General features: G+C 46.8%; 1 protein-coding gene across 2 annotated transcripts; it reads left to right on the top strand.

Annotated features, from left to right (window-relative positions):
- The first annotated feature begins 33 nt into the window (after positions 1–33).
- On the top strand, positions 34–13,672 carry BABAM1 (BRISC and BRCA1 A complex member 1). 2 transcript variants are annotated; one of them, XM_083594836.1, is made up of 9 exons: positions 34–158; positions 4,315–4,646; positions 4,918–4,976; positions 5,547–5,667; positions 8,578–8,656; positions 8,828–8,852; positions 9,211–9,340; positions 11,585–11,671; positions 13,123–13,672. In XM_083594836.1, exons 2-9 carry the CDS (start codon positions 4,368–4,370, stop codon positions 13,321–13,323), a joined length of 981 nt encoding a protein of 326 aa, XP_083450962.1. In that variant the 5' UTR covers positions 34–158; positions 4,315–4,367; the 3' UTR covers positions 13,324–13,672. The 2 variants fall into 2 exon arrangements, with proteins under 2 accessions (XP_083450962.1, XP_083450961.1); XM_083594835.1 differs by lacking the exon at positions 34–158 and adding an exon at positions 1,808–1,934.
- Positions 13,673–14,274: the final 602 nt, after the last annotated feature.

Raw genomic sequence — 14,274 nt, forward strand, 5'->3', positions numbered from 1 at the left:
TCACAGCCGCTGTCGCGGCGGCAACACCGCCCCCGCCGCCATCTTGCTTTTAAAGTTTGAAGCTTCCCTCTCAAGGCCTGCCTGGGCTTCTCATTGGCTGGCCGTCGCAATGACTGACTGCCCGGCTGCCCAGTGAAAAGAGGAACGAGGAGGGACTGGTAGGCGGGGGAAAAGAGAATCCTCTCTGTGGATAGGTTGGAAAGGGGCATGAGGCCTCCGCCCCTTTTCCTTTACCCGCCCGTCCTGTTGATTGGTCTGGAGTTGATCTTTACGTCACTTGATTGACGGCGTCGTTGGCTCTATTTGTCCGCTTCCTCCATTCAGCCTAAGAAAGACATAGAGGACTCGGTACTTTTGTTCGCAGACAAGGTTTCCGGCTTATTTTGGGAGGCTTGGCTAAACCCCATAGAGTTTTTCTTTTCTTTTTGCATTTACACCCTGACTTTATTTATTCATGCCATCTATTTGCATTCATTCATCTACTTATTTATTCATGCCACTTATATGCATCCATCCATTGATTTATTTTGCGTTCCTTCTATTAAAATTCATTGACTGCTTTTCCCTTCATTGCATTTCCACCGTTTATTTATTCATTCAGTTTAAGGGGTGCATTATCCACCCTCTCTTTTTAAAAAAATTATTAGATTTTCCACAATTATAACAAAAACCACAAAGCAGAAAATAGGAAAATACATCAATGAACGAAAGAAGAAGAAAAAAGGAACAATGAACAGATAAACAATAACAACAAACTTAATTCTTTACAAACCCAACCTTTTAAACATCTTGGTTGACTTCCTCTAGTCCCTCCCTTCTGAGTTTCCTTGTAGTTAAAAGTAACAGCTTTCCAATGTCATTTTCAAACTAAAACAATTTCCAATTATGGTCCATCTTACTTTTCTTAATATTCTAAATCCCATTTATTTAATTATAACTTAATCCTAGGCCTATTTGTTTCTTTCAATTCATTTCTAATTTTTTATATTACAATATTTATTCAAATAGTCCTTAAATTTCCTCCAGTCCTTTTGAAACTCCTCTTCTTTCTGGTCGCAGATTCTTCCAATCAGGTCAGCTAGCTCCGAAAAATCCATCATCTTCATCTGCCAATCTTCCACTGTTGGTAGTTCTTCTTTTTTTTTTTTAATAAGATATTTATTAAGATTTTTTATAATATTACAATAAAAAAGAAAAAAGAAAAAACAGAATAACAAAAATACAGAATAAAGAAACTTTTTAAGAAAAAAAAACACACATACATTTTCAATTACTTATTTTCTTTTAACTTGTTTCCCGGACCTCCTCATACCTCCCTTTTTTTTTGGCAGAATCCGAGACCAGGGAGAAGAGTCGGTGGAAGAAGATTGGAAGAAATTTAAAGATTATCTACAGAAATATTGTAAAATTAATGAGTGTTAGAATGATGTTGGATTGAAATTAAGTGGTTTCCAGCTGTAATGCTTTAAGAGATATGAAAAAAAAGGATTATAAATAGGTAATTATATAATGGTAAGGATTTGCTGAACTAACAATTTGGGGTGGAATACACTGTTGGTAGTTCATGTGTTCATTATATCTCTATTTCCTGATTGCATCGACATCCTTTTCTATGCCAGCCTTCTTTATATCTACTTCAACAGGGTGATCCAGTTGCATTCCAGCTTTCTGGAATGAAAACAAGCAAAAACCCCAATCTATTGCAGAATCGCATCTTCCAACAAACAGAGCTTCTCTTTTGCAAGACGTTTGGAAGCGAGAACTACAAATCCCAGCATCCATTGCGAGGAGAGGTGCAATCATATGGTTCTTCCCTTCCCTACACTTCCGCTCTGGTTTGCAAGGAATCTTAATTTCGCAGCTGGGTTTTGTCTGTGTCTGTGAACGATCACTGGTTTTACAGGTTGCTTGCGTTTGGAACAAAAGGGGTCGAGGTAGGTGGTTTTCCAGGAAAAGGGAGAGGTCATTTATGGGATGCAATGTAATTGCTTTGGATGGGAGGATAAAGGATGCTAAGCGGATAATATTTGGTACAAAACCTCCTTTTTGTACAGTATTTGGAAAGCTCAGCTGTTATGGGGATGGGGAGGAGCTGCCAAACCCTGCAAAGATAATTCATTTAAGTTTATTCTTCTGGTTGCAAAAGAAAATAAGAGCGATGGTGACCCTATGAGTTGTGCAACCAATTTCAGGTTTTTGTGTGTGTGTGTCAAGTTGTAATGATTTTTGCAAATCTCTCTTAGCTTTGTAAACTACACCAAGCTGGCTGAATGATAAAAGCCGGGATCAGAGCATGACAGCCTAGCTCTTGCAAGGGGCATTGTTTTCAACGCTGCAGCTCGGTTCTTACAGAGCTGGTCTTGCCAGGAGCAACAGACAACAGAGTGAAGAAATGGATAGGACATGTGGTAGAATCAGAGATAAAGAAAGTTAACTGTACTGTACATAAGAGCAGACCATCTCTTGCTCCATGAACTTATCTGATCTGCTTTTAAAGCCGTAAATGGTCCTGCAGCAGGGAGTTCCATAAGTCATCATCAACCTTTATTACGGTCCAGAGACCCAACAAATCGTTACAAAGCAATACACAATTCAGACAGCCTACCTCCAGGTTAAACAAGCATTTTGTTCAGAATATAGGGATTATTTGTTCTTGCAACCACCGATAAAAACCTGGCCACTACTAATGTTCTAGCATTTGTCCGGTCTTCCAATAGGAACCTGACATAGTGAGCCTCTGATTTTCCCGGGAAAGGAACTAACAACGGTAATATCACTTCAGCCCTGGCTTGCTCATATTTTGCACAGTGCAACAAAATATGTTTTATGGAATCGATGTCTTGAGCACACGAGCAAAGTCTGTCCTGGTAGGGAACTCCTCTCAACCTGCCATCCAACACTGCAGAAGGAAAGACGTTTAGTCTGGCTTTGGTGAAAGCCTTCGATTGTTTGGTACTGTCAGGTTTTTAATGTAAGATGTTAACTTAAAGACATGCCCATATTGTACTCCTACTGCCAGCGGACTACAGATTGCGTGTGATCGAGATCACAAGTCACTGTGTGCATAAGTTAATTTTGCATTGCTCCAAGAAGGACTTTAGCAGATCCACCACAAATCTTTTGCCTGTTGGTTTTCCTTCTACTTTTCACAGTTCATACATAATCAAGAAGTTACATTGGGTTTCAGACAGACAGCCCAGCAACATCACCTTGTTTACGTTCCTAAGCAAAATGTAAATTGTCTCAAATTTATATTGCGGATACATCTTACTATTTTGACTGAAGAAAACCTATGGGGATGGACAACACAAATGTTATCGCTGTAGAAAAGCTTGAACTCGTTTAGGTTCTAAAAATCATGCATTGTAAGGATAATTTGGGAAAGGGTATTTTTCATGTTATTAAACCGATAATTGACTGCTGTGTATTCTCTGCCACATACCTCTTGAGTAACAATTTCTGGGAGTCTTAATTCGAGAGAGTTTTCGCACTCAGGTCTTGACATCCGATGCCCTTTTAAACGTATTGTGGGAGGGGAGATTTGTTTGCTTGTTATTGTTATTATTTCTATTTATTGTTATTTATTGCATCTGTATCCCGGCCATATACCCGCAGGTCTCAGGGCGGTTCACAACATACCGTATTTTTCGCTCTATAAGACGCACCAGACCACAAGACGCACCTAGTTTTTGGAGGAGAAAAACAAGAAAAAAATATTCTGAATCTCAGAAGCTAGAACAGCAAGAGGGATCGCTGTGCAGTGAAAGCAGCAATCCCTCTTGCTGTTCTGGCTTCTGTGATAGCTGCGCAGCCTGCATTCGCTCCATAAGACGCAAACACCTTTCCCCTTACTTTTTAGGAGGGAAAAAGTGAGTCTTATAGGGCAAAAAATGCGGTAACATTACCATGTAAAAAACACAAAATACATAAAAACAAGAACGTTGGATTGTTTGTTTCTGTTCTTATTTTTATTATATATTTTGTGGTTTCTACATAGTAATGTTATGTTGTGACCTGCCCTGAAATATTGTTGTTATTATTAGGCCATGGTGAAACAGGAGGCTGGATTAGACGGGTCCCCTTTGGCTTGATCCAGCAGCCAGGCTTTTCTTGTGTCCTTATGGAACCTCCAGGTCCAGTGGCAGTCTATCTGGATTCCTAGATTCTTAGGGGTATTTGGCCACTGTGAGGACAGGAGGCCCTTTGGCCCGATGTCCTTATGCTCCTGATCAGGGCTCCCCCCATTCTGGATCCGTTGCCCCCCCCAAGTGGAGATGTCACCCCCAAAACCATGTTGCTTTCTCCCCTTTCCAGGAAGGCCTTCCGGAACAGCAAACCTGGACTCCCCGCTGGACCGTGGGGCCCTGATGGACACCTCGGAGCCCAGCAGTGCGACGGAGGAGGAGGAGGAGAAAGTGACGGCCGAGCAGCGCCCCAGGACCCGCTCCAACCCCGAGGGCGCCGAAGACCGCACCCTGAGCACCCAGGCGAGCGTGGGCAGCCGCAGCGAGGGGGAAGGGGAGGCGGCCAGCACGGGCGACAGCCCCCAGAGCGCCACGGCCACCAATGGGAAAGGCTGGCCTCCCGCAGTCCCGCCCACCGAGTTCCAGGTCAGGACGCCACGGGTCAACTGCCCGGAAAAAGTGGTGAGTACCTTATTCTGTCCTCAACTTTTTTGTGCCAGCTCCTCCTTGGTCCCATGAGCTCATCCTAGAAGAGGCGGTTTTAGAGATTTGTTGGGCAGTTTGGGATAGCTCAGTTGGTAGAGCATGAGACTCTTGATCTCAGGGTCGTGGGTTTGAGCCCTGCGTTGGGCATTGCACGGGGTTGGGATGGATGACCCCCGGGGTCCCTTCCAACTCTACAATTCTATTGTTCTATGGAACATGACCGTGATATTCTCTCTCTCTTTCTCAGATCATCTGCCTTGACCTCTCGGAGGAAATGTCCCACTCGAAACTGGAGTCGTTCAACGGGTGAGTGGCCTTTTCCCTTCTGGTCGGCCGACATTTTTCTGTTGCGGAACTACAATGTTTTTTCCTGTTTTTTGCTGTTTTATTCTGTTTTTAATCTGTTGGGAGTTGCCCAAAGTGGCTGGGGAAACCCAGCCGGATGGGCGGGATATAAATAAGAAATTATTATTAATATTATTGTTTCTGTTTCACGTTGTGATGGAAGTTCTTTTTTAAAAAAATTTTTTTTATTTGCAATTTCAACATGTCAAAATATCAAAACATCTCATATTTCCCCCCCTTTTCCCCCCAGCTCCCCATCAAGCCCCCCCCAAGACTTCCCTCAGCTCCTCTCTCTGCTTTTTCAACACATATTATTCTCTGCATACTATAAAATTGTATAAATCCTTATATTATCTATCTGCTATGTTAGCAATCAATAAATCTCTGTGTGTACATTCAGAAGCTGCCAAGGAGTCCAATTCATTTTGTTGTCTTTTTTAAGTAATTTGTAAAGAGTTCCCATTCTTCTTTGAATTCACAGTTGTCCTTATCTCGCAATTTATATGTGGGCATATTCTCTCTCTCTGGAAGGTCCAAAACCAACGCTCTGAACATCTCCCAGAAGATGATAGAGATGTTCGTCCGGACCAAGCACAAAATCGACAAGAGCCATGAGTTTGCGCTGGTGGTGGTCAACAACGACGTCACCTGGGTACTTTTTGGCTTCTTCTATCTCTTTTCTCTGACAACCCATCATAGCTGTCAAGCGTCCCTTATTTGGCGGGAAAGTCCCTTATCCCAGCGCCGTGTCCCGCTGCTGTCCCTTATTGATGATGTCCCTTAAATTTCCCGGGTTTCAAAGGAAGCAGCTCCTCTCCCTCTCTCCCTGCCAGCCAGGGAGGAGGGAGGCTCCAACTGTGTTGCTTGGCTGCCTGGCCCGCCCCCCCCTCCGGCCTCCTCTCACCAGCCTCGGCCCCCAGGAGCCCCTCTCCGCCGGGACTGGCGGGAGCCTCTGGCCCTTCCGCCACCATCCTCCTTGCAGCCGCCGAACTGAGCGTCCCTGCCTGGGGCCTCCCCTCTGCCCGCCGTTGCCGCTCCCGCTAGGCCGTACTGCGGCTGCACCACCAAAGAACCCGGATGAGATGGGCAGCCTGGTGCGGCCTATGAATTGCTGAGGAGCCCTGAGAGGAGAGCGAGGGCAACCATAGAGAAAGCAGTTCAGAGAGAGGAGGAGGAGGAGGAGGCAGAGGCGTGGGCAGGTGTTCCAAGGGCTACAAGGGAAGGACCGCAAGCGCTTCTCCCATAGATTTGTAGCGGTAGACTAGCATAGATGGTCTGATCTGCGGGTTTACTTCGGAGGCTATTCCCCCCCCCCTTCCTCCCGCCCCGCCTGATGGAACTGAGAGCTGCAGATGGAGCACGAGAGAAAAGATACAGAACTGCAGCAGCATCTTCGTAGCTTGGACTTCGTTTTGCGCGGAAAGTGGTTGCTGCTTGTAGTTCTTTAATTGCAGTGTCTCATCAGCTGGTGTCTTGAGCAGCAACCTCTGGAAACGAAGGGCTAAAAACCAGCGCTGCTCTCCAAAATTATCTGGCCCTTTTAACTGGTTGACTAAAATCCCTTATTTTGGCTGCTGGTCCCTTATTTTCAAATCTGTAAGTTGACACCCATTTGACTGCAGACTTCTCAGGGTTTTTATTGCCCCCCTCCCCAACTGTGGCAGCTTCTGATCTGCCCCGTCACATTTCACCCGACGGTTGTGTTTCTTTGCCCAAGCCCTTTAGCTGTGGAGTTGGAGGAGATGCTAGAATCGTAGAATTGGAAGAGATCCCTAAGGGTCATCAAGTCCAACCCGCGGCAAGACAAGAATCTTTTGCCTGACGTGGGGCTACATTATAGGCAATTATATGAGATGTCTAAAGAAGACAACAAGAAAGGATTTAGTTACACCATTTCTAGATTTCAAAAGGAAGTCATAGAAGGGAAAGTGAAGTTGCTGAAGGGTGCATATAGTATTCTGCTAGAATGGGAAACTAAAGATGAGGAGGTGAAATCGGTCATGATCAAATGGGCGCAAGATATAGGACATAACATACAATTCGAAGATTGGGAAAAACTGGAAAACAGACTTAAGATCGTTCTCTTCTGAAAGAAAATTACATGAAAATGATGTATAGATGGTATATAACACCAGTAAGGTAAAGGTAAAGGGACCCCTGACCATTAGGTCCAGTTGTGGCCAACTCTGGGGTTGCGGCGCTCATCTCGCTTTATTGGCCGAGGGAGCTGGCGTACAGCTTCCGGATCATGTGGCCAGCAGGACTAAGCCGCTTCTGACGAACCAGAGCAGCGCACGGAAACACCATTTACCTTCCCGCCGGAGTGGTACCTATTTATCTACTTGCACTTTGATGTGCTTTCGAACTGCTAGGTTGGCAGGAGCTGGGACCGAGCAACGGGAGCTCACCCTGTTGCGGGGATTCGAACCGCCGACCTTCTGATCGGCAAGCCCTAGGCTCTGTGGTTTAACCCACAGCACCACCCGCATCCCTATAACACCAGTACAGATAGCAAAAATGTATAAAACTGGGTCAAATATATGTTGGAAATGTAAAGAAAAGGAAGGGACCTTTTACCATATGTGGTGGGAATGAAGAGAAATAATAAAAAAAGGGAAATGATATACAGTGAGTTGAAGAAAATATTTAAAATGACATTTATAAAAAGAGCTATCTTATGTTTTCTGCTCCATCCCATCAGACAGTTTGGATGCCCTTTCCCAGCTCCTCAATCTCCTTTTTTTTTGTTGGGAGGTAAACTCTGGGTTAAACCACAGAGCCTAGGGCTTGCTGATCAGAAGGTCGGTGGTTCGAATCCCCACAACAGGGTGAGCTCCCGTTGCTCGGTCCCTGCTCGGTCCCAGCCGAGCAGTTCGAAAGCACGTCAAAGTGCGAGTAGATAAATGGGTACCGCTCCGGCGGGAAGGTAAACGGCGTTTCCGTGCGCTGCTCTGGTTCGCCAGAAGCGGCTTAGTCCTGCTGGCCACATGACCCGGAAGCTGTACACCGGCTCCCTCGGCCAATGAAGCGAGATGAGCGCTGCAACCCCAGAGTCAGAGACTACTGGACCTAATGGTCAGGGGTCCCTTTACCTTAAATAACCTTCCTACTTGTAGCTTTTCCTTTGTCTTGCGATGCTCAAGGAGTTCAAGGATACTTTTAAAAAACAATTTTATAAGTTGTGCGCCCTTGTTTCTCAGTTTGATCCTTTTACATGATTGCGTGTGTTTGGTGGTATTTTATGCATTGTGGGTCCTGCCATTATTTTTATTGATTACAGTTTAGTAATCCTTTATTGCAATTGTAAAGTGTCAACTGCTTAATTATTATCTGCTGGTTTTCAATTTTACTGTTGACTGGTGTATTCTAATGGGTAGCTGAATATTGCTTTATTTGATATAACCCTTTTAGTTTAAAGTTATGTTTTTATTGTGACTTTTTGTAGTGGATCAGGTTTGCAAACTGCCTTGTGTGTAGTAGCAGAGAAAGGTGGAACACAAATCAAAAGTGAAATGAAATGAAGACGGATAATCACCTGCTTTGTGGTTTTCTCCCCTGCCAGCTCTCTGGATTTACCTCTGATCCTAGAGAAGTTTGCAGCTGTTTGTATGACCTGGAGACAGTGGTGTGCAAGTCCTTCAGTATCCTTCTGGCCGTGTGCCAGCGGAATTGCGGCGGGTTGGGCTAGATGACCTTTGGGGGGTCCCTGATTTAGGGGATTTAGGAATCTGGACTGGGAGGGGCAGGATACCAGCTGGGGCAAGAGCACACTGCGGAGAATTATCCACCTTAACGTTTCTCCCTCCTTGAAGATCTCGAAGGTCTTTTCAGCCTCATGTAAGTTTCTCCCGGTGGGACGGGCATTGGGTTGTTCCTGGGATGTTTCAGACCCAGGGCTTCAGACAAGAAACCCTTTCCCTGGAGATGCCAGCAGGGACTAAAACCCCTGGGACCTTCTGCACTACCGCACTGTGACCCACCCCTTAAAAATAAGGCGCTAGTCCTCATGTTCCTGCGTGAACTGCTGAGTCGAGCAGGAAGGATCCTGGTTGCCTTACGAACAGGGGAAGTGGGATTTTCCCGTTGCTCCCTCTAGCTCAGGGGGCGGGCGCGGGGCTAGGGGAGCCTGCAGGAAACCTGCTATCAGTCCAGGTCCCCGGACCCAAATTTCTCTCCTTCTCCCTCATCTACGCAGACAGCAGAAGACAGAACTGCCCGTGACGGAGAATGTGCAGAGCATCCCACCGCCGTACGTGGTCAGAACCATCTTGGTTTATAGCCGGCCAGCTTGCCATCCCCCGGTCACCATCACGGAACAGATGAAGGTGCCCGTTCCCTTTTTCTTTCTTTCTTTTTAAAAAAAATATTTTATTTTTTGTTGTTGTTTAGTCGTGTCCACCTCTTCGTGACCCCCTGGACCAGAGCACGCCAGGCCCTCCTGTCTTCCACTGCCTCCCGCAGTTTGGTCAAACTCATGCTGGTAGCTTTGAGAACACCATCCAACCATCTCGTCCTCTGTCGTCCCCTTCTCCTTGTGCCCTCCATCTTTCCCAACATCAGGGTCTTTTCCAGGGAGTCTTCTCTTCTCATGAGGTGGCCAAAGTCTTGGAGCCTCAGCTTCAAGATCTGTCCTTCCAATGAGCACTCAGGGCTGATTTCCTTCAGAATGGAGAGGTTTGATCTTCTTGCAGTCCATGGGACTCTCAAGAGTCTCCTCCAGCACCAGAATTCAAAAACTCTCACCTGTGGCTCCTAGAAGCTGCCAGCAGGCGGCAGTGGCCACATCCCAGGATTGGCTTTGACTGGCTGACTGATCCAGGTGAGGGGAGCCGATGGGCGTCGGACCCTCAGTGAGTTAGGGGCTTCCTCTGCCTGCGAAGACCCGCTCTGGTGGATGGAGCGGATGACACCAAGTGGGCCCAGTGGTCAAGAAGGCAGTTTCTGCCCATGCCATAAATAATAACAATCATAATAATTTTTTATTTATACCCCGCCCTTCCCGGTTCAAAAATCGGGCTCAGGGCGGCTAACAACAAATTTAAAACACTTGATGCAACAAAAAAACCAGCATAAAATACAGTATAAAACGTGAATAACGATAAATTCATAATTCAAAAATCAATTTAGGGGGGAAATCCATCCAATAAACATTAGATGATCCCCAGGGCTAGCTGGCTAAATTAGTCCTATTTGGGCCAGCAAGGAGACCAGGGGAGAATTAGCTGTGGGATCCCAGAGCGGGGAATCTTCATAAAGGGGGAGGGAAGGAAGGGGTATAAAAGATCAGGCTAAGTTCAAATTGAAAGCCAGGCGGAATAGCGCTGTCTTACAGGCCCTGCGGAAGGAGGTTAAATCTTGCAGGGCCCTGGTCTTGTGGGACAGAGCATTCCACCAGATTGGAGCCATCACTGAGAAGGCCCTGGCCCTGGTGGAGGATATTCTGACTTCCTTAGGGCCCGGGGCCTCTAAACTATGATTATTCATGGACCTTAAGGTTCTCTGTGGGGCAGACCAGGAGAGACAGTCCCGTAAGGGAAGTGAGGGGCAGGTGGGGCTCAACCACCTGGGAAGGGAGCCCATTTAGGAGAAGGAAAGTTCTGGCCCTAAACCTCCACTGCCTCGTGTGACATCATCGGGAGAAGAAAAGGCTGAGGAATAGACCCTTCAGAAATCTGGAGTGGAGTCCCTAAGGTGGTTGGACGGTGCCTTGTACGCCTGTTTCTGGCAACTCCTGCAGCCCAGCTGGTGCCAAACATCTTGTTCTGCTTCCCTTCGGACCCCATCAGTGAGGTCAAGAGGGGTGGGGGTGGTCCTGTCGCCTGGACAGCCCAGGACCTCCAGACACATTGCCCAGTCTTGCTCCCCGGGGAGGTCACTTGGGTACTGTTAGTGCAGCAGTTTGGCTTCACCCTCCAAGGCGCACTCCATTGCATCTTGAGACAGATGGATGTTGTTGTTGTTGAGTCATTTAGTCGTGTCCGACTCTTGGTGACCCCCTGGACCAGAGCACGCCAGGCACTCCTGTCTTCCACTGCCTCCCACAGTTTGGTCAAACTCATGCTGGTAGCTTCCAGAACACTGTCCCACCATCTCGTCGTCTGCTGTCCCCTTTTCCTTGTGCCCTCCATCTTTCCCAACATCAGGGTCTTTTCCAGGGAGTCTTCTCTTCTCATGAGGTGGCCAAAGTCTTGGAGCCTCAGCTTCAGGATCTGTCCTTCCAGTGAGCACTCAGGGCTGATTTCCTTCAGAATGGAGAGGTTTGATCTTCTTGCAGTCCATGGGACTCTCAAAAGTCTCCTCCAGCACCAGAATTCAAAAGCATCCATTCTTTGGCGATCAGTCTTCTTTATGGTCCAGCTCTCACTTCCATACATCACTACTGGGAAAACCATAGCTTTTACTATACGGACCTTTGTTGGCAAGGTGATGTCTCTGCTTTTTAAGATGCTGTCCAGGTTTGTCATTGCTTTTCTCCCAAAGACAGATAGATGCCAACTAGTAAATTTCGCTGGCATCTATACCATGCTTCCATTCGTGACCATCTTGCTGCTGTTGTCTTTTCCGCACAGAAAATGCTGCAGTGCCCTTATTACTACTTTGACGTGCTCTACATCCACAATGGCTTCGACGACAAAGAGGAGGAAACCAGCTGGAAGGTAAACAGAATTACTGGGCCAGGAAGTGGGCAGGGACACTGATGTCCCCTAAATGTTGCCAGTCATTTCTCAGCAGTCAGCTTGGCTAAGTTCAGGAGAAGATTGCTGGCAAGATCTCACTCCACTGCTGAGAGAGATGCACTGATTGTGGCTGCCAGACTAGTGACTGGGAGCAGCCGCCGAGAACATATAACACTGGCTGCCAGTACTTTTCCGAGCACCGTTCAAAGTGTTGGTGCAGACCTTGAAAGCCCTAAATGGCCTGAGCCCTGTAGACCTGAAGGAACGTCTCCACCTCCATCATTCAGCTCCATCAGACACTGAGGTCCACCTCTGAGGGTCTTCTGGGGGCTCCCTCCCTCCCGGCGAGAAAAGAAGTTACAGGGAACCTTCTCAGTGGTGGCTCCCTCCCTGTAGAACACCCTTCCAGCAGATGTCAAGGAGATGAAAAACTATCTGACTTTTAGAAGACATCTGAAGGCAGCCCCGAATAGGGAAGTTTGTAATGTTTGATGTTTTAGTATGTATAATAATAATAATTTATTATTTATACCCCGCCCATCTGGCTGAGTTTCCCCAGCCACTCTGGGCGACTCCCAATCGAGTGTTAAAAACAATATAGCATTAAATATTAAAAATTTCCCTAAACGGGGCTGCCTTCAGATGTCTTTTAAAGATAGGATAGCTGCTTATTTCCTTGACATCTGCTGGGAGGGCGTTCCACAGGGTGGGCGCCACTACCGAGAAGGCCCTCTGTCTGCTTCTGATATATATATTCTGATATATGCTGTGAGCAGCCCAGACTGTTCATCACCATCATGGTGAAAACCTTGGAATATGCAGAGACGGCAAAATTGACAGCGCTGATGAAAGATACAAATTCTGAATATTTCAAAGATGACTAGAAACCATTTTCTAGCCTATATAAAAAAAGTTTTCCCCTGTGCTAAGACCGCAGCGGGGTTTGAAGTGTAAGAAAATAGCAGAAAATATTTTTACAAAACATGTTAGAGAGTTTGAAATTAGATTAGACAGAATTGTGAAACTTAATAATGATGATGATGATGATGATGATGATGATGATGATGTTATTTGTACCCCTGACCATCTGGGTTGCCCCAGCCACTCTGGGCGGCTTCCAGCATATACGAAAAGATAATGAAACATTAAAAACTTCTCTATACAGGGCTGCCTTCAGGTGGCTTCTGTTGCAGAGTTACTTATCTCCTTGACATGCAATTTGGGTTATAAACATTGATGTTGGGTGTGTGGGAAGTTGCTAGTTCTGCTGAACTGGAATATAATTGTTGAGTAACAGATGTAGCTTTCGATATGGAAAAAAGAACAGTATTAATGCTGTGTTATATGGGGCAACCTAGTCTTGTGGGCGGGGTACAAATATTAAAATTATTGCCATCACTATACCTTTGCGGTTCCTCTCTCCTCTCCAGGAGACCTTTGCTTTCTTCAGCAACCTGGACAGCAAAGGCACCAACTACAAGTACGAAGTGTCGCTGACCGGGCCGGCCGTGGAGCTGCACAACTGCATGGCCAAACTCCTTGCCCACCCGCTGCAGAGACCGTTCCAGACCCACGCCTCCTACAGCATGCTGGAGGAAGAGGAGGCGGTGGAGATTGAGGCCGTCGTGTGACTTGGGGGGGGAGACGCAGACCCGAGGGACACACACACACTCACTCTCTCTCTTTGCAAAACATCTGCCAGGCCAGCAAACATATCTCTGCAGCCCACCTTCCTCGTGTCCTTAGCATTGTTGGGGATTGAACTCTTCGTGTGTTTCTTCCGTAAATGCAAGCTGTCTGTCAGTTTCTCTCCCCCCCCCCAAAGCAGTTGCCAGATATTGCTGGGGTGGGGGGAATCACTTAGGGGTGTAAGAAGTTGGCTACCTTCCTTTTTCGTGGTCCGTAGTGAAGTGGGCAGAGAGGAAGGGAGAAACAGATGTTGAATGTCAACTGATTAAAAAGGCCTTTCCAATGGTTAAAGTGGCCCGTCTCCGGAGATTTATTTGCGTTCTGGGAATTTAAGAGGGGTCCCCCCCTTATTTCTCTTTGAATAAATTTTATTAGGTTTTATAAAGAGAGATACATGCCTCTTCTGGTCCGGGGAGACCAGCAGGATGGAGAGCTTGTTGCTTCAGGAAGGGGGGACACCTTTGCCTCTTCATGTCTCTGCCTCCTGGCCTCCCGCCTCTCCTGCTTCAGCTTCTACTTCTGATTCTGGACTGCTGTCTGCCACAGACTCTCCCCGCTCACTAACTCCTGTTATCCCTTCCGTTTCTGACACCACCTCTTCCCAGTCTTCTACCTCGGCTCTTTCTTCCCAGTCATCATCATCCCACCACCCTGAGCCTTCTTCCTTTCAGGGTTCCCCAGCTGGTTCCTGTACGTCCAACCAGTCCCTGACATCTGGCTTAATGGTTCCTATTAACCTGGAGACTGAGCATTTACATGGAGGTTTCCCCCCCCCAAGCAATCGGAGACTATGCCTGCATGCAGCCAACCTCTCCTCTGCCCTTTTCAGCCCTCTTCTGGTCCTGGGAGATCAGCAGGGAGGGGAGCTTATCGTAGCAGGAGAGGAAGACACC

Source organism: Podarcis filfolensis, assembly GCF_964270895.1.
Source record: "Podarcis filfolensis genome assembly, chromosome: 18".
Taxonomy (NCBI): Eukaryota; Metazoa; Chordata; class Lepidosauria; order Squamata; family Lacertidae; genus Podarcis; species Podarcis filfolensis.

Excerpts from the sequence above, each read along its gene's own strand:
- BABAM1 (XM_083594836.1), top strand. The coding sequence starts at position 4,368 with ATGGACACCTCGGAGCCCAGCAGTGCGACGGAGGAGGAGGAGGAGAAA. Across the intron at positions 5,668-8,577 it reads TCAACAACGACGTCACCTGG|CTCTCTGGATTTACCTCTGA; the intron begins GTACTTTTTGGC and ends CTCCCCTGCCAG. Across the intron at positions 8,853-9,210 it reads GAAGGTCTTTTCAGCCTCAT|ACAGCAGAAGACAGAACTGC; the intron begins GTAAGTTTCTCC and ends TCATCTACGCAG.